At 47.1% G+C, this 18,013-nt stretch overlaps 1 protein-coding gene across 1 annotated transcript in view; it reads right to left on the minus strand.

Annotated features, from left to right (window-relative positions):
* Positions 1 to 10,788, minus strand: part of LOC145803821 (protein MAINTENANCE OF MERISTEMS-like) — a 46,063-nt gene extending 35,275 nt beyond the window's left edge. Inside the window, exons 1-3 of the mRNA XM_082897183.1 lie at positions 10,426 to 10,788; positions 10,137 to 10,298; positions 9,632 to 10,043 (exon numbers count right to left, since the gene is read on the minus strand). Coding sequence (XP_082753309.1) covers positions 9,632 to 10,043; positions 10,137 to 10,298; positions 10,426 to 10,788 — 937 coding nt within the window. The remainder of the gene's footprint in view (positions 1 to 9,631; positions 10,044 to 10,136; positions 10,299 to 10,425) is intronic.
* Between the last annotated feature and the right edge of the window lie 7,225 nt (positions 10,789 to 18,013).

Below are 18,013 nucleotides of genomic sequence, written 5' to 3' on the forward strand. Positions count from 1 at the left end.
ATGGGGTGTCTATAACGAGATTCAAGACCTCGTTGATAAAAATGTGATTCTACCTCCAGAGAAACCTAACGTTACAACCAATCCACTCCCTACACACAGCCAAGCTCCACCTCCCAAAAGAGTCAATCTTATCCAGACTGGGGTCGTGTCTTACGATCCTAGCATCTATATTACTCCTACGCATCTACCTAAGCCGAAGGTGCTCCTTCCCGACTGCACTGACTTCTTGTGCATGATGGACATCTCCACAACCCAACCCGAGCCAACGGTGGTGACCAACAAAGATGGGGTAGGGCAGACTTCAGGAAAGAATGGGATTGTTGACTCTGGGATTGAACAGTCTGAGAATTTTGCTGGGGAAGCCTACGATCCAAGTGAGTACATCTTGTCAACAGGCCAGATTGGGCTGGGTATAGAATTGCCAGAGAAGGAAGAGCTGTGTGTGATCCGGGGGGATGGATTTGAGTAAGGGGCAAATGATCTGACAGTTGTGGAGGAGGACTTTGCCAACCTACAGTTTTTCGATGACCAAGAATCAGGGGGCGCGGCAGTCAACTGGTTTGATTATGAGGAATCGGCAGAGGCCACTGGATGGCTGGATGATCAACCAGATGTGGTGGAAGAATCCCAACCAGAACAGGGCCTGGCAGGGGCGAGAGTATCAACTGTGGCCGGAAGGGCCGGAAGTCAGGTTACATTGCCGGAGAGCGCCGGTACAAAGAATTTCGCTCAGGACAGAAGCATTGTGAATGCAGGGAAAGTTGAACAACAAACTACACTGACGCAAGTAGAACAACAGGGATCTGAGAGAACCAGGAAAGCCAAAATCCATGAGGGGATCGAAAGTGCTGTGGGCACAAAAACAGAGCATGCTGTGAGCATGCAGGCTGAAAGTGCTGTGAGTACAAATATGCCCGAGCCAGACAGGTGCCTTTTGAATGCCAACGAAATGTGGTGGGAAGACGATGACTTATGTCTTGCCCATACAGACGAAGACTGGGGAAGCAATCAACCAGATGACACCTGGTACCTCGATGAGGTTGATCACATGACAAGAAGCGGGCGGTATTTCAAGCCCCCGAACCTAGACCAACTTGAGGCATCTGGGAAGGATAAAGAAGCTGAGAAACAGAAGGAGAAGCAGTTTGAAGAGGAGGCTGTATTGAAGCAGTTAAAGAAAATACAAGCAGACATCTCCATCTGGGGACTGTTTATGGCGTCGCGAGTACACAGACAGGCTGTCTTATCTGCCATGGACAAGGCCAAACTCTCTATAGATACTACACCAGAACAGCTGGTTGGACTGATTTTTCCGGGAGAAGGTTCCCCGGCATTAACCTTTTCAGACAAAGAACTACCACCTGAGGGAACAAATCACAACAAACCCCTCTACGTTTCCGTGGAATGTAGAGACAAGTGGGTGTCAGTGGTTCTTATCGATACGGGATCCGCCATTAATGTATGCCCGTCAAGGACGACATATGCGATCGGATTGAAGCCTGCGGACTTCGTGCCGACTACTCAAGTGATCAGAGCCTATGATAACACTAGCAGGGAGGTGATGGGGACTGTCAAAATTCAGACTCAGGTTGGTCCAGGACAACACGACATTGAATTCCATGTCTTGGACGTTCCCGCAACCTTTAACCTACTTTTGGGGCGACCGTGGTTACACCAGGTCAAGGCAGTCTCTTCCACTTTGCATCAGATGTTAAAGTACCCTCACGGGAAAGGGGTAGCTATTGTTTTTGGGAATTCATCAATCCATCCACCGCCAGAAGTGTCTACACCAGTCTTGGAAATCGAGCACGGCATGGAGGATGTGTTCTTATCAGGATTTACTTTGGCTGAGGCCCGGGTTGTGCAAAATATCATGGCCGTTAATGAGGGAGTATACGTCAGTGCTCAATCCGTCTACCTCATGAACAAGCTACAACACATCCCCGGGATGGGATTAGGAAGGAGCGGCCGGAAGGGTGTCGCAGCATTGGCCGAAGTGCCACACAACCCTCATACCTTTGGCTTGGGTTATCTGCCCACCAAAGAGGACTGGGTGAGGAAGGGTAAAGAGATGGCTGGGAGAGCCAGAACAAAGAAGCCTGGGAAGCCTTTCAAATTAATGTATAGGCCCATTCAGGGTATCCTAAGCGGCTGCGGGCCTACCAGCAACTATTTTGGATGCATCTATCACACCCTCTCTCACTTGGCAGTACGAGGAGGGGTTTTTGTCTAGCAACGCCGGGTCAGGTAGTGAGCCGGAATCTGATTCCACCGAGTCCTGTGAGTCGGAATCAGGTTCCAGCTCGACTGAGTCTGAGTCTGGTAATCCTGGGGATGATAACCCGAATGCCACAGTTATGTCCAGGTCGTCTTTTTCTTTCTTGTTTGAGTCTGTTATAACCGAGAATTCGGACGATTTGGATGTGCTTAATGAGAATCAAGTAACTGTGGTTTCTGAGTACTTTTCTGTGCCCTTAATTTATTGCTTAAACTCAGACTTTCAAAATTTTGTTGAAAACAACGAGGAAGAAATTCCTCCGGTTTTGCAATGTTTAATTGAGCAGGAGCAGGAGAGATTTGTCAAACCCTTAACGGATGAAATCATTACCGTGAATATTGGTACTGAGAAGGACCCACGGCTGGTCCAGATCGAGTCCACGTTGTCTTCGGAGGAACGCGAGCGCTTAGTCGCCTTATTAAAAGATTTCAAAGATGTTTTCGCGTGGTCCTACGAAGACATGCCTTGGATCGATCCTGAGATTGTACAGCACCGGATCCCCCTTGACCCCAAGGCCCGACCTATCAAACAGAAACTCAGAAGGATCCGCCCGGACTGGGCTCTTAAGATTAAAGAAGAGGTCACCAAGCAAATCGATGCAGGCTTCCTGCTGGTGTCCGAATACCCGACTTGGTCGGCCAACATCGTTCCAGTGCCGAAGAAGGATGGCAGGATCCAGGTGTGCGTGGATTTCAGGGATTTAAACAGAGCCAGTCCGAAGGACGACTTTCCCTTGCCGTATATTGATGAGTTGGTGGATTTCACAGCAGGGCATGCTTTGCTCTCATTCATGGATGGCTTCTCAGGGTACAATCAGATAGTAATGGCACCAAAAGACAGAGAAAAGACTGCATTCACCATCCCGTGGGGGACATACTGCTACAGAGTAATGCCATTTGGGTTGAAGAATGCCGGAGCTACTTATCAACGGGCCGCGACTACAATATTGCACGACATGATCCATAAAGAGGTTGAGGTGTACGTGGACGACATGATTGTCAAGTCCAAAAAAAGAGAGGGCCACTACACCGCCTTACAGAAGTTCTTCCAAAGGATCGGGGAATTCCGGTTGCGGCTAAATCCTCAGAAATGTACGTTCGGTGTTACAGCGGCAAAAATACTGGGATTTCTGATTACACAAAGGGGCATCGAGGTCGACCCTTCAAAAATCAGGGCCATCCTAGAAATGCCCCCACCAAGGACTGAAAAGGAGGTGCGAGGCTTTCTGGGTAAAGTGCAATTCATAAGACAGTTTATCTCGAAATTAACCTTGACTTGTGAACCACTTTTTGGTCTCCTGAAGAAAGGAAAGATGTTCCAATGGGACGGCCGATGCCATGCTGCTTTTGAACAGATCAAGAAATATTTACAGAACCCGCCCGTGTTGTCACCACCAGAGCCGGGAAAACCGTTGATATTATACCTTTCACTGACTGAGACTACAATGGGCTGCATGCTTGCACAAGAATCAGAGGATAAAGTGGAGAGGGCCATCTACTATCTGAGCAAGAAGATGTTGGATTACGAGACCCGCTACACCCCGCTGGAGAAGGCTTGCTTAGCTTTGGTATGGGCTACCAGGAAGCTGCGGCACTACTTGTTAGCTCACTCTGTAATGTTGGTTTCACGACTAGATCCCATCAAATACCTTTTCGAGAAACCGGCACTTACGGGTAGTCTAGCTCGTTGGTTGCTGTTGCTCTCCGAATTCGATTTGAAATATGTAACACGCAAGTCAGTCAAGGGGAGAGCAGTAGCAGAGTTCTTAGCTGACCATCCGGTGGAAGGAGGTGAAGCAGTCGAGTACTCATTCCCAGATGAAGCCATTTTGCACATCGACGACGAGTATTGGACGATGTACTTTGACGGAGCGTCAAATCAGTACGGGTATGGGATAGGAGTGTTGCTGATAGCACCTGACAATTCCCGTATCCCTCTAGCCTTCAAATTCTGGTTCAAAGTCTCGAACAACGAAGCAGAATATGAGGCATGCATTGCCGGTCTAAAAGCAGCCCTGGAATTAGGAGCAAGACGGTTGGACGTCATCGGGGATTCAAAACTTGTTGTGTCTCAAGCAAAAGGAGACTGGAAGGTCAAAGAAGAAAAGATGATGATGTACCACCAGACCTTGGACTTGTTAATTCCTCGGTTTGAAAAGCTAAACTTTGCTCATCTTCCAAGAGAGAACAACAGGTTCGCAGATTCTTTAGCAACTATATCTTCCATGATACACATCCCGTTTGGAATCCGAATGCGTCCAGTCGTCATTGACCAGAAATTTGCGCCAGCCTATGAGTCGATCGCTGCTATAAATGAGGTTCAGGACGAAAACCCCTGGTATTACGACATTTGGAATTTCTTGGAAAATGAAGCATACCCGCCAGGGGTAAATGCCAAGGATAAAAGGGCAATCAGAAGAATGGCCGTTCAATTCATCATCTGTGGGGGTAAGCTGTATAAGAGAGGTCATCTGGGAATGTATAAGCTGTGTGTTGAAGCCGAGGAATCGAAGCGCCTGATGGAGGCCATCCATGGAGGAGAGTGTGGTGCGCATATGAACGGAGTAATGCTAGCACGGAAGATCCTCAGACAGGGTTACTGCTGGTCCACCATGGAGGAGGATTGTATCGGTTTTGTTCGACGATGCCACAAGTGTCAGGTTCATGCAAACCGCATGAATATCCCGCCGTCGAAGCTGTACAACATGACTTCGCCATGGCCATTTTCAGTTTGGGGAATCGATGTGATCGAGGTTGTCACTCCGAAGGGATCGAATGGGCATGAGTTCATCCTGGTTGCGATAGATTATTTCACGAAGTGGGTCGAAGCCCAATCGTATGCGGTGTTGAAGGCGTCGCACGTTGCAAATTTTATCAGAAACAACATCATCTGTCGCTATGGGGTCCCGAACGAGGTCATTTCAGATAATGGTTCCCACTTTAAGAAGGAAGTGATTGACTTGTTGGAGAAATACAATGTGGCTTTCCATAAGTCATCCACATACCGGTCGCAAACCAACGAAGCGGCCGAGGCCGCCAACAAGAATATCAAACACATACTGCAGAAGATGGTGGAAACCTACCGGGATTGGCCAGATAAGCTGCCATTTGCTCTGTGGGGCTACAGGACTTCAATTAGAACTTCTACCGGAGCAACTCCGTATTCATTGGTTTATGGGATGGAGGCCGTTCTACCTATCGAGATTGAAGTTCCGTCATTACGAGTATTGGTTGAGTGTCAAATAGCCGAAGCAGATTGGCAGCAGAGCAGGTTTGAGGAACTCATGCTCTTTGATGAGAGAAGACTGAAAGCACTGTACCATGTTCAAGGTTATCAACGTAGAATTGCCCGGGCTTTCAACAAGAAAGTTAAGTCCAGGAATCTAAAGGAAGGAGATTTGGTGCTCAAGGACAACCGAGCTCCCATCCACGACCCAAGGGGCAAGTTCAGACCCAATTGGACTGGTCCCTACATCATTAAAGCTATCTGGTCAGGTGGAGCTGTGGTTCTGATGGACCTAGATGGCCTGGAATTTTTCCAACCGATCAACATGGACAAGTTGAAGAAATATTACCCCTGAGACGCTCGCTAGGCCGAAAACCCGAAAGGGCGACCTAAGCAAAAGTTAGAGCACAAAAAATTGAAAAATATAAAAACTGAGCTCGCAAGGTTGAAAACCCGCAAAGGGCGACCTTGGCAAAAATTAGAGCGTAAAAGGAGAGTGAAAATACTCGAGTGAACCTAAGCCTGAACTACGTAAGGCTTGATTCCTATCTTCGGGATACGTAGGCAACTTCATCCTGAAGTTCAGCCATAAACTTTTCCCCTATCAACTTTGTCCATTTTGACCATCTCAGTCATCTTTATCCATCAGCATTTATCGGAATCTCCGGTGCAGTGCTATTCAGACTAGGGGCAAATTTTCGTTGAAATGCAGTGTCGCGGTACTCTTCAGACTATGGGCAACTTTCCAGTTGCAGGGATCCGGGGTTGTGCATCTCAGTGACAAATCTTAGGCGTGTCCAGTTCTGATCCATATCGAAAATGGTTTTGAAAAGTTTTAATAAAAGTTGACTTTGTTCAAATTAATCTCTTTACAACTAAGATCATTTTTGGACCAAAGCGGAAAATTTTCAGTACCACAACCTTCAATTTCATTGATTTCAAAATAGAGTTCTCCTACTCTTGCATACAATCGAAGTTGTTTTTTATTACATTCATAAAGAAAACTTGAAAGTACTAATAAAACAATAAATTCGGGGCATAGTCAAGTCAAGTATCCCTGCGCCCCCTCCCAGAGCTGGTCGAAGCCTCTGATGCCAAGCTGGGCCCGACCTGTGCCTCCTCATTAAGCCAGTCCCAACACTCGTCAGACAAAGTGCAATTGAAAGTGAGAGCAGGGGCCAGGAGCTCTCTAGTCCTCCATGCTGTGGCATATCGGGCAAGCTGTGCACCTCGGACCGGGAAAGCGGCCGGGTACTCAATCCCCTCTGGCGGGCAAATCTGATCATGACCAAACTGGCGCAAGAACCGGAACGAAAAGTAGAACACACAGTGGGTCAGACCAATTAACTGGATCCCGATCAGCTGGGACATGCTATAGCTCATTACCGGGAGATTGAGCCAAGGACAACGCCAAGCAATGTGACCTACAGACAAATTGCACATCCAGTCAAACCACCACCTTTCATCAGGGGCATCGACTAGGCGTTATCGAAAGAAATAGCCTCGAGCTGAGTAGGCTGGGCAAGAGTCCACGACCTGCAATTTGTCCATCAACCATACCTGGGGGAGGGATGAAAAATGAGAGAATAAAGAATAGAGAGATGTACGGTGAGAGAAAAGTGAGAAAAGGGTTTTTGTGAGAAAAAACGAGCCTGGGGGCCGAGTGATGTGAGCAAATACATATGTAAGATTGGGTGGGAAACATTACCTACAGCGGCAGTGGACTCCCAACAAATCTAGTCGTCTCCCGGCGATAGATAGCATCCAAGCCCATCAGTGTCTCGGCCAAGGTCATGGCGATGCAGCTCTTTCCTTCTTTCAAGCCTTGAGCAACTTCAATCAGACGAATGCTAAATCCGCCAAAGCCCGGGGAAAGCAGAAAGTGAGACAGCAGGCACAAGCAAAGGGCGTGTTACCGGAAACCTTGCCAATAATGGTTGCTGCGGTCACCAGCGTCAGAAAAGCGATGAATCAAACCGAGGATATCCAGTTCCCCATTACAGATCAGAGACCGAGCGTCATGCGCGGTGAGTCCACACATCTGCCCTAAAGCTTGGGCGTGGCCAAAGCGGAATTGGGGCAAGATCTCTTCATGACATTCAGATTCCATCAAAACTTGAAAATCTTCAAAAGTCGGACATACCTCTTGCCCACCAAAGCTAAAGACATGCGTCACCGGGTTCTAAAACCTCGCCGCGGCATGGAGGAAAGGAAGGTGCAACGGAGTGCGACTCAGCGTAAACAGTGCATTCAAGCCAAAACCCCGGAAGACCATCTAGAGAAGCGATTCAAGCTGTGAGATTTTCAACGAGAAATGCCTCCATTTTTGTGCAAAACTAAGACGAATTGAATCAAAACACGGAGCTAAGGCTTTTAAAGAGGAAAAGACACTATTCGGGGGACAAGTGTCAAAAATTTGACGGTTGCTGAGCTGAGTGGCCGGCCGGCCATCTTTTCTGGCAGGCCGGCCATTTCTTCTTTCAAAACCTGGCCGGCGGCCTCCCCTCTGCAATAAATCTGGCCGGCCGGCCCCCAAAAGTAGCCGGCCATGCTCCAATGTGTGTCTTTAGCCCTGTTTTACCCTCCAAGAGAAAGTTTCAAGCATTTCCATACAACGGGTGTGTCGAAGGCCTCTATTTCCCTCTATTTCGGATGCGTTCCGTTGCCCAGATCGTCCGAAGTACACTTTTTTGTTAAGTTTTGTTTATCGAGTTGTTTGTCGAGCTGTCGTGTTTCGTGTTTTTGAGTTGTTACTCTTTGTTTAAGCAATTTTTGTTTGAGTCTTATTTATTGAGTTGTCAACGCTATTGTGTTTTGCTTATCGAGTTGCAAACTTGCTAAGGTTTTGTTATATCCTAGAAAGTTAAATTGTTACGTCGGTTCACTACCTGACTGGGCAAAATGCACAATGCACATTTCCATTATGATGCAAAATGATGCGATATGATGCTAAGAGTTTAAAATACAATACTTTTTTCAAAAGCTGTTTCATTCCATCATGCCTCGCTTGTTACAACATTTTACAGGCTAAGGCACAAGTTTTACAAAGAATAAAACTGCCCAATAATGTACAATGTGCTACAACTACTAGCAAAAAGATAAATAAAATAGGAAACAACTGCATCTGTGCTCTCAAGAGCAGGAATAAGAGGCCCTCTTCATCCTCTTCTACGGAATAGACTCTCCGCCACCATCGACATCATCATCATCTGAATCGGAGTCGTCATCCTCGGGACCCCCCTCAGCCTCGCCTCCACTCCCGAAATCGAGACCGGAGCCGTCCTCTCTGTCAGTAGATGTCTCCGACTGACGATCTGCAGCCTCCTCCTCCTCCTCATCCTCAACGGGCTCCTCCTCTACAATGTGTGCTCTGCGTCTACGAGATGACCCCCCTCCAGCTCCTCGAAAAGGCCTGGATGGCCCAGCTCCTCGAAAAGGCCTGGATGGCCAGCTCCTCGAAAAGGCCCAGATGGCCCAGCTCCTCGAAAAGGCTCGGATGGTCCACCTCCCCGAGAAGGCCCAGGTGGCCCGGCCTACGGCTGAGCATATACCGGGGGCATCTGAGAATAAAGGGTTCAATTTAAATACATCAGTCCAAATATGTACATCAGATGCAGATACGAGAAAACTACATGAAGTGGGTATATGTAAACACAGTGTATAAGTGAGGTGTGTATCAGATGTGCTCTACACAAGTGGCCTATCAATGCAGTAGAAATCAGCATATCATCAGAAGTATGATAAATGCCAGAAAACTAAAGGGTACCTGGAAGCCCATGATGGACAACTGCGCCTCCCTCCGCAGGACCATCCCCTCAAGTGAGGCTACCATCTCGAGCACCTGATCTATGTACTCAACAGGGGGCTGTAGATGCAAAGGCAAGGGTATCAGTAAAGGAATGAACGTCCAAGTATCTGAGTAATGAATCAAACCCGTAAAACATACCGGTGGTGAGTCGGGGTCTCTGACATATCGATGGCCGGGCATTGGAGGCTCTATCGGGATCGGAATCGGAGAGGTAGTCCCATATTGCCACCCCATCAACTCGGTCGGCATGTCCAGCCATCCAGGATGAGGATAAGTCGGAGGAATCGGGGGAACTAATCCACCCCCACCTCTAGATGTACCAGCCCTACTGGTGGAAGGGGAGTCTGCAGCCTGAGCCCGGGCCTGGCTCGAAGATGGCATGCCAGCAAGCCTCATCGTCGAAGTACGAACTCCCGTCAATGGAGGCATCAGGTATATGTGACGGTAAGTAGCGTAATCCCCCTCCTCAAGATGTAGCAAAGCATCAGTACCCAGCATAGCACTAACAACATCCCGGGAAGAGAGCCTATCAGCAATCCGCATATCGACTGGGGGTGTTGAGGAAGGGTCCTGAGAAATGTACCCCCAGACCTGACGCAAGAAGCGGTCCCCCAAAAACCAGGCCCTACCAACTGGCCCTTCGAACAGGATCCTGTACCGGGAGGCACCCCACCCTCCGGCAAACTGGAATCGGAGACCTTCACCTAAAGGCGCCCATGGCTGCCATGTAATCTACGGATAACAGATGCATAAACCAAGCAGAAATCGAAAATGTACATGACAAATCAAAGATGAAACCAGAAAGAACTGAGAGTTTTGAAATACCTCCGTCGACCGCACCGTGTCGAAATACTGCCGCAGATAAAGGAGGGACTCCCGAGGTCTTGGCCGGTGCTGGCCTTCAAATACAAGTGAGTACGGGGTCACGAGAGGTCCCTCTACCACCAACTCCGGGGCCAATGTCGGGAAATACACATAGACCCACAACTGTGGAAAACAAAGCAAAATACGAAGTGTTGAGGGCAAAGTGCACGATACAGAATATAAAGTGCGCCGGGTGTGCAATGTGCAGGTAATGAGGAGCAGAAATGTAAATCAAGAGGGCAGAAAGTACCTCCCAGGCTCTCCAATAGCCGCCAAGTAAGTCCCCCCGTCCGCGGGAGGTCACGCTCATGTAGCAATAAAGGGTAGCCAAGCCGGCGCCACCCCAGTCATACCGACTAACCTGTGACAAGTCCACCAAAGCACTCAACAGATAAAGCCCAACAGTGTTCCCCCTGTCGGCAAACAAAGTGGTCCCGAAGAGGAACATCAGAAAGCCGCGGGCATACTGTGCTGCCTCCTCAGGAGTCTCGGGCTCCATCTCCACCCGCCGGAAATGGGAAGAGAACCAGGTGTATCGGACTCTCCCCGAAGATCTACCAACAGACGGGCGAACCCCCAGCAAATATATCCAAGCAGCCTCCCACTGGCCCATGTCCTCATCGTAAAGGATAGGCCAACCTCCCACGTCAAGGCCAGTCAGTACAGCAAAGTCAAACGGGGTCATAGTCAAGTCCCCCGTGGCAGAAAAATGGAAGGAGTTGGTGGTGTCCCACTATCTCTCCACCAAGGCGGCCATCAACGTCCTCCTGGCATGACAACGAGATAGCCCAGTACAGAAGGGCCCAAACCCCGCTAAGTCAACCAAATCCCGAACAGCCTCCGAGAGCTCAGTGTACCAATCTCTCGCCGTGGTAGAGCCATATCCCCGCACAGTGCGAGAAGTCACCTGCATTCAGAATGGATACATCTTTCAACATAAAATGAACAGGCTGCGTGCAAAGTAAAGTAAGTGAGCCGCGTGTTCAACTCTCAATCAGTGTGTGCTGCGTGTTCACCTTCAATTTGGGCTGTGTGTTCAGAAAATTAGTGTTTTGGGCTTCGTGTTCAACTCTCAATCAGTGTGTGCTGCGTGTTCACCTTCAATTTGAGCTGTGTGTTCAGAAAATCAGTGTTTGGGCTGCGTGTTCAACTCTCAATTAGTGTGTGCAGCGTGTTCACCTTCAATTTGGGCTGTGTGTTCAGAAAATTAGTGTTTTGGGCTTCGTGTTCAACTCTCAATCAGTGTGTGCTGCGTGTTCACCTTCAATTTGAGCTGTGTGTTCAGAAAATTAGTGTTTGGGCTGCGTGTTCAACTCTCAATCAGTGTGTACTGCGTGTTCACCTTCAATTTGGGATGTGTGTTTAGAAAATCAGTGTTTGGGCTGCGTGTTCAACTCTCAATCAGTGTGTGCTGTGTGTTCACCTTCAATTTGGGTTGTGTGTTCAGAAAATCAATGTTTTGGGTTGCGTGTTCAACTCTCAATCAGTGTGTGTGTTCAGAAAATCAGTGTTTGGGCTGCGTGTTCAACTCTCAATCAGTGTGTGCTGTGTGTTCACCTTCAATTTGGGCTGTGTGTTTAGAAAATCAGTGTTTAGGCTGTGTGTTCAACTCTCAATCAGTGTGTGCTGCGTGTTCACCTTCAATTTGGGCTGTGTGCTCAGAAAATTAGTGTTTTGGGCTGCGTGTTCAACTCTCAATCAGTGTGTGCTGCGTGTTCACCTTCAATTTGGGCTGTGTGCTCAGAAAATCAGTGTTTTAGGCTGCGTGTTCAACTCTCAATCAGTGTGTGCTGCATGTTCACCTTCAATTTGGGCTGTGTGTTCAGAAAATCAGTGTTTGGGCTGCGTGTTCAACTCTCAATCAGTGTGTGCTGCGTGTTCACCTTCAATTTGGGCTGTGTGTTCAGAAAATCAGTGTTTGGGCTGCGTGTTCGACTCTCAATCAGTGTGTGCTGCGTGTTCACCTTCAATTTGGGCTGTGTGTTCAGAAAATCAGTGCTTGGGTTGCGTGTTCAACCCTCAACCGATGTGTGTCGTGTGTTCACAATCAATTTATGGGCTGAGTGTTCAGCAATTCAAGTGATTGAACCGTATGTTCAGAGTGCAAACTGAATGCATGAAAAATTCATAATATGTTACAGAAAAGGTAAAAACGAAGTAAATACCTCTCGTGCCTCATGGGAGAGGTGATACTCTGGCTCCCGCAGAAGGAGATCCCCGGGTGCTCGCTCGTCGAAATCGGTGAAGTGATAGAAACCAGCCCGCGGAAGAATATGTGCCGGTGGGTCGTACCTCTCGGGTATGAAAGGGCGAACCCTCGGAGGCAGAGCCATGACATCGGGATCACCTCCGGCATCCGAAGGACCTCCACCGTGGGGGAAATGACCAGCCATTTCGGAAAATCTGCAAAAGGGGCAAAAATGAGCTAAAATGAGCCAAAATTGGAAAAAGTCAACAAAAGTCAACTCTCAGGAAATGAAAAAGTCAGCAAAAGTCAACTCCCGGGAAAATCTTCCAAATATTGAGACAAACTCACCTCAAGTGGCGAAAATAAGAAAAGAAGCCCCGAAACCAAAATTTAATCGGTTCAAAGTGCTTAAAACTGAAAGATTTTGCGAAAACAACTTGCGTGGGACGTTGGAAAACGCGTATAGAGCACAGATCTGAGGGAGAAAATGGTTTGGGAAGGAAGAGGAGATGTTTTCAGAGCTGCACTTGTGAGCACGAAGTGTTTGGATGAGTGTATTTAAAGAAAGGAGGGTGAAAGTACAAAATTGCCCCGAAATTTGGCAAAGTGGCCGGCCGGCCACTTTTTCGAGCAGGCCGGCCATTCCCTTTTCAAAAACTGGCCGGTGGCCTCCCCCTCCCAATAAAGATGGCCGGTGGTGTTCCCCACATGTCCCCCACATGTCCCCCAAGGTCCCTGCAAATTTTGGGGAGGATTGGAGTCCCCGGGAGCTAAAAAAGTACAAGAGAAGTGCACTTTCTGTCGTGAAATCGCTCCGCCGGAACCTCAACTTCAACTTCCGATGCATGTCTCATCATTACTTATCGAAAGTGAGATATATCCTTTTGAACATGTTGTCACCTCTCCGGGAGGTGAACTAGAGGCCGCGATCAAGTTGTCCTCGCCGAAACGCGCATTTCCTTGCTCGTTGTTTTGGGACAAACATACATCCTGGTTTACGCTTGTCCTGTGTTATCATGCACATAACTTGCATTCTCATGCACATACTTGCATTGTTATGCACGTCTCTTTGATATCACCGAGCCTCCGTGCTTAAACTCGCGTTGTTACGCGCGTTTCTTCCCTCATTGCGATGCACTTTTCCATCAACACCGCAATTGTCTGCATTCGATATCACATTGAACATATGTTGTTAGATATGTTGTGCTTGTTGAGTTTCTTTATTTTGCAAGTACGATATTGTATGTACGGTTCATTTGAAGCTGGTACGACCAGACGAATCGCGCAGGTATCGTATCTTCTCCGTGTGAGACACAACGAGAATTGAATAATTCTCTACGTTCCTAACTGCATGAAATGTAGTTGTTGCTTTGCATTCTTACTTAAAACTGTTGCATCTATTTGCGAATATGTGCTTCATTACAGCTTGCTGCATTTGCATGATCATTGAGATACCTTCGGCTTCTTGCATTATCGGTTGCATTTTGCCCCTGCCTGCGGGCATGCCTACGGGCACATCTCTATTTGTCTTGCTTGTTTGTCTAAGTCTTCGGCCTTGTCAAAAATGGGTCGTCTCTGGGCTTTGACATTCACTCGCGTCACTTATGACTTTCGAGTTCTGTCAAAGAGGGGCAACTGTAGACACCCCATTTTTGACCGACCTTAAGACTCAGACGTCACCGATTGAGCGCTTGGTGATGTTGCATACCGTGCTCGTTCAGAGGTTTCAGAGTCTCGGCTGCGAGCCTTGCCTCCGAACTTCCGGACTCTTTCATGCTTTGCCTCGGTTTGTGAACCAGGCTCTGTTTTCTCTGTTTTCTCTTACCGAAGGGAGGGTGAGGTCTCGTAGATCATTTCTCAGTGGCCGTAGGTTACGTTTCGTGGTCGTAGGCCATTTTGCCCGTTTGGAGTCTGGTTTCCGGTTTTTCCGGAGCCGTTGGCCGTGTGCCTCGGTTTGGGACCGCTTAACCACCTCCGTTTGCTCCGGTTTTTGCATACATCTTATTTGCTCCCTTTTGAGGGACACTGTGGCTCGAGAAACCAACTTCGTGGTCGAACACCACTTCTGGTGCCTAACAGTCAGTTCTCGGGGCCTCGGGCTGCGCGTTTCGGCCCCTGAACCTTCATTTTGCATCAGTTTGGGTTCATTTTTGGCAGGGACCTCTGTTTCATTGTTAAGAAGGTCGTAGAAGGGTGGGAGGCCAGCAATTGTTCTGACAACCAGTTTTATCCCTCCGTCGCCCTCTGTCGCCCGTTTTTTCTCACTTGAAAGCCAATGTTGACCACCCTAAGGCCACTTTTTCTTGCCCCAAACCACATATTTGTGTTATACACGCCTGGAAGGCCACCAATATCATATGGCCAGCCAATAATTCTGTGTGACCCTTTTGAACCCCTCCTAAAAGTGGCCTTTTCTCTCTCCTGGTTCACTTTCTCCAGTTTTTGACCACATGATTGTGTTGTGCACACATGGGAGGCCACCAATCTGGCATGGCCGGCCATTAATCTTCATTGAGCCTTTTGACCCTTGGCCGGCTGGCCATGGGGAAAGCCGGCCGGCCACCTAAACCCTAGCAAACCAGCAGGCCTTGATCCTCTCTCCAAGTACATTACAGAAATGTATTTTGTTTCCCCCCAGATTGTGTATCCGAGGGGCTGCATTTTTTGGGGGAAACTTGAATCCATTTCCCCCCATTTTTCCCCCCTCTTTTCCCCCTCTTTTTCCTATATATCAGGCCCTCCAGCTCTCATTTGGAGGGTTACAAATTTTGCTCTAAGCCTCCTATATTGTCTCTCTCTCTCTCCCCACACTCCAACCCTCAAAACCTCCCAAACCCTACACCATTTTACACTACACCACCTAGCACCACACCACCACCATCCATTCCAGCCACTTGGAGCTTTTTTCCAGAGCTAAGGAGCCACCAAACTTGGTCCAAGAGTTGTCAAAGACTTGGTCTTCAAGGGTAAGTCTCCTCCTCCCTCTTTCTTGCCTTATTTTGCTCAATATATTAGCCATACTTTCTTGCATATTTGGGCTCCGTCCCTAACTGAAAATAGCATTTTTTTGAGCTCCTTTTCATGTTTGTTTAAGGGCCTCTTCCTGTTTGAGGCTTCCTTTTAACACTTGCTTATTTACCTCTCTTGTATGCCCCTTTCTTGCATAGTATTTTAGGCTCATTTTTAAACTGTTTTGAGCTTGATTATAAACTGAAAAGTGGCTTATTTTTAGCCTTTCTTCAACATCGTTGAAGGGCTCTTCACTGTTTGAGGCTTCATTTTATCACTTTCCTCTTTATCCCTCTTTTGGTCTTATTTTTGCATGATTTGTTAGCCCCTTGTGCTCGTATTTTTGGGCTCTGGTCCGAACTGTAAATAGCCTTATTTTGACCCTCTCTTCATGTTTAATCAAGGGACCTTTGCTGTTTGAAGTTCTCTTTTTGCTCTTTGTGTTTAAACCTCTTTTTAAGCCTTATTTTGCATAGTATTTTAAGCTTGCATGTGCACTGTTTTGGGTTTGGTCACTAACTGTAAAAAACCATTTTTTTGGCCCCTCTTCAACTTTGTTGAAGGGCCCTATTCTGTTTGAGGCCAGCAACCATCACTTGCTTCTTTGTCTCCCTTTTGGCCCATTTCTTGCACATTGTTTTAGGCCTGTTTGTGTTTAGATCCGTGGCCTGTTGTAGACTGTAAATTGCTTCATTTTGAGCCCCTCTTCAACTTTGTTGAAGGGCTCTTGACCATTTAGGGCCAGAAGCTGCTACTTGCTTCATTACCTCTCTTACGGGGCCATTTTTGCATGCTAGCTTAGTCCTATTTGTGTTCATTGTTTGGCCTTGCTTAAAACTGTAAATCTGCTTTTTTTGGGACTGTCTTGATTCTTTCTTCACACTTCATGTTCAAATAATGCATGCTTTGCATAGCCATAGGTCATTCCATGTACCTCATTTCATGTTTCGGGATTCATTTCATGCATCGGGTGCCATGTTTCCATGATTCGGGGCTGTTTTGTGTCATATTTTAGCCCTGAAATTTGCATGTTTTCATACCATGTTCCATGCCTTGCCATGCTTTGGTAGAGTGACATTCGTGCCTTAGGTTTGGTTCTCAATTTGCGTGCACGTGTGCACGCATTTCGAGTGTCTCATTTTTCATCTCATGGCCTCCTAAGTGAGTGTGGCTGAGGTCCACTCATGTTGGTGTAAGTCCCTTGTGCATTGTGTATGTCATTTCATTTCATAGCATTGTGTATGCTAGGTTGTATGTTAGCGCATTGTGTATGCCATGTTACCTCGTACATCGTGTATGCCATTTCATAGTATTGTGCATGCTAGGTTGTATATTAGTTGCATTCATGCATGTCATGCATATTGCATTGTGCTTGGGATAGGAGTTAGCCCGAGCACGGGAAACGAATAACGTTTCGTACTTCGAGTGACGGAACGTGTCTCAATTCCCAGTCACCGACACTTCGGATTATCCATGATGGAGTTTAGGTTTTGCTGTGTTTATATGTGCATTCATTTCATATTGAGTTTCACAATTCGACTCCTCGGCCATCATGCATCGAGATGCGTGATTGGTGGCACGAGGATTGAGGCATGCATACATTTGTGAAAATACATTGCCATGCCCCTCTCCTGCTCTCTGTTGCAGCAAATCAAGAATCAGCAGTCTTCCGGGGCTTGGCGCGCTTTCCAAAAAATTATTGCAAAACAGAGGCTAATTGGGGCATCATAGTGGATTTCCATGCAAAGGCAACCCGGATATGCATTATTCATCATCTGAAAAAGAGTCAAGGCAGTCCCTGGCTTGCATGCCAGTTTATTGTTTTCTTAGTTAATTTGGTAATTAATTAGGATTTTTGTACATATTTGGACTGTATTATTTATTTGGACTGTACTATTTATTTGGGACTGTATATTATTTTATTCGGACCCTCTGCGCGAGGGCAATGTTGTAATAAGTGTGCGTGCGTGTGATGTATGTCTTCCAACCCTACGTCTTTCTCCCTTTTATTTACCCGCTTATGATGGTTAGATTAGGGCATGTTTCAATTAGCACACAGTATGATAGCATGTTTGCATTCATTCATCTGTTTTGCATGCACCGGGCTTGGCGCATCATACTAACTGCATTGTATTTTCAATTCCAAGTTGAATACATGTTAGCTGTAGCATTTCATATGCCATGTTTAGAATAGCCGAGCCTGCTATAGTTGCATTTTTGCATGTGTTGCATTAGGCATTTCTGTATAGTTAGGGTCATGCATGGATTTCTAATTAACTTTTGTTTTCGCTTGAAGTACTCGGTAAGTTTTATGCTTTAGCATCCTTGCATGCGTGTGAGTGACTACCATGATAGCATGCTTACTATGAGGCTATATCCTTATGTGATATAACTGCCTGAATGCCTGTGGGTGAAGGTTGGGTTATTTGAATTGGAACAATTCATCAAATGTGTGTTTTAAGCCCACTAGATAGTGGCAAAATCATGTTTTCTAAGCCCACCTGAGGGTGGAAAATCCACGTCTTAGCCTACTTGCGAGTAGTACCATCAAACCATTTTCAAACAAACAAACATGAAATGTTTTGTTCCAATTCAGACGATCCAGTCTAAACTTGTATGCTGTGCGCATCACATAGTAAAT

The sequence above is a fragment of the Camellia sinensis genome, chromosome 12 (assembly GCF_055761805.1).
Source record: "Camellia sinensis isolate YWXY chromosome 12, ASM5576180v1, whole genome shotgun sequence".
NCBI classification, from domain to species: Eukaryota; Viridiplantae; Streptophyta; class Magnoliopsida; order Ericales; family Theaceae; genus Camellia; species Camellia sinensis.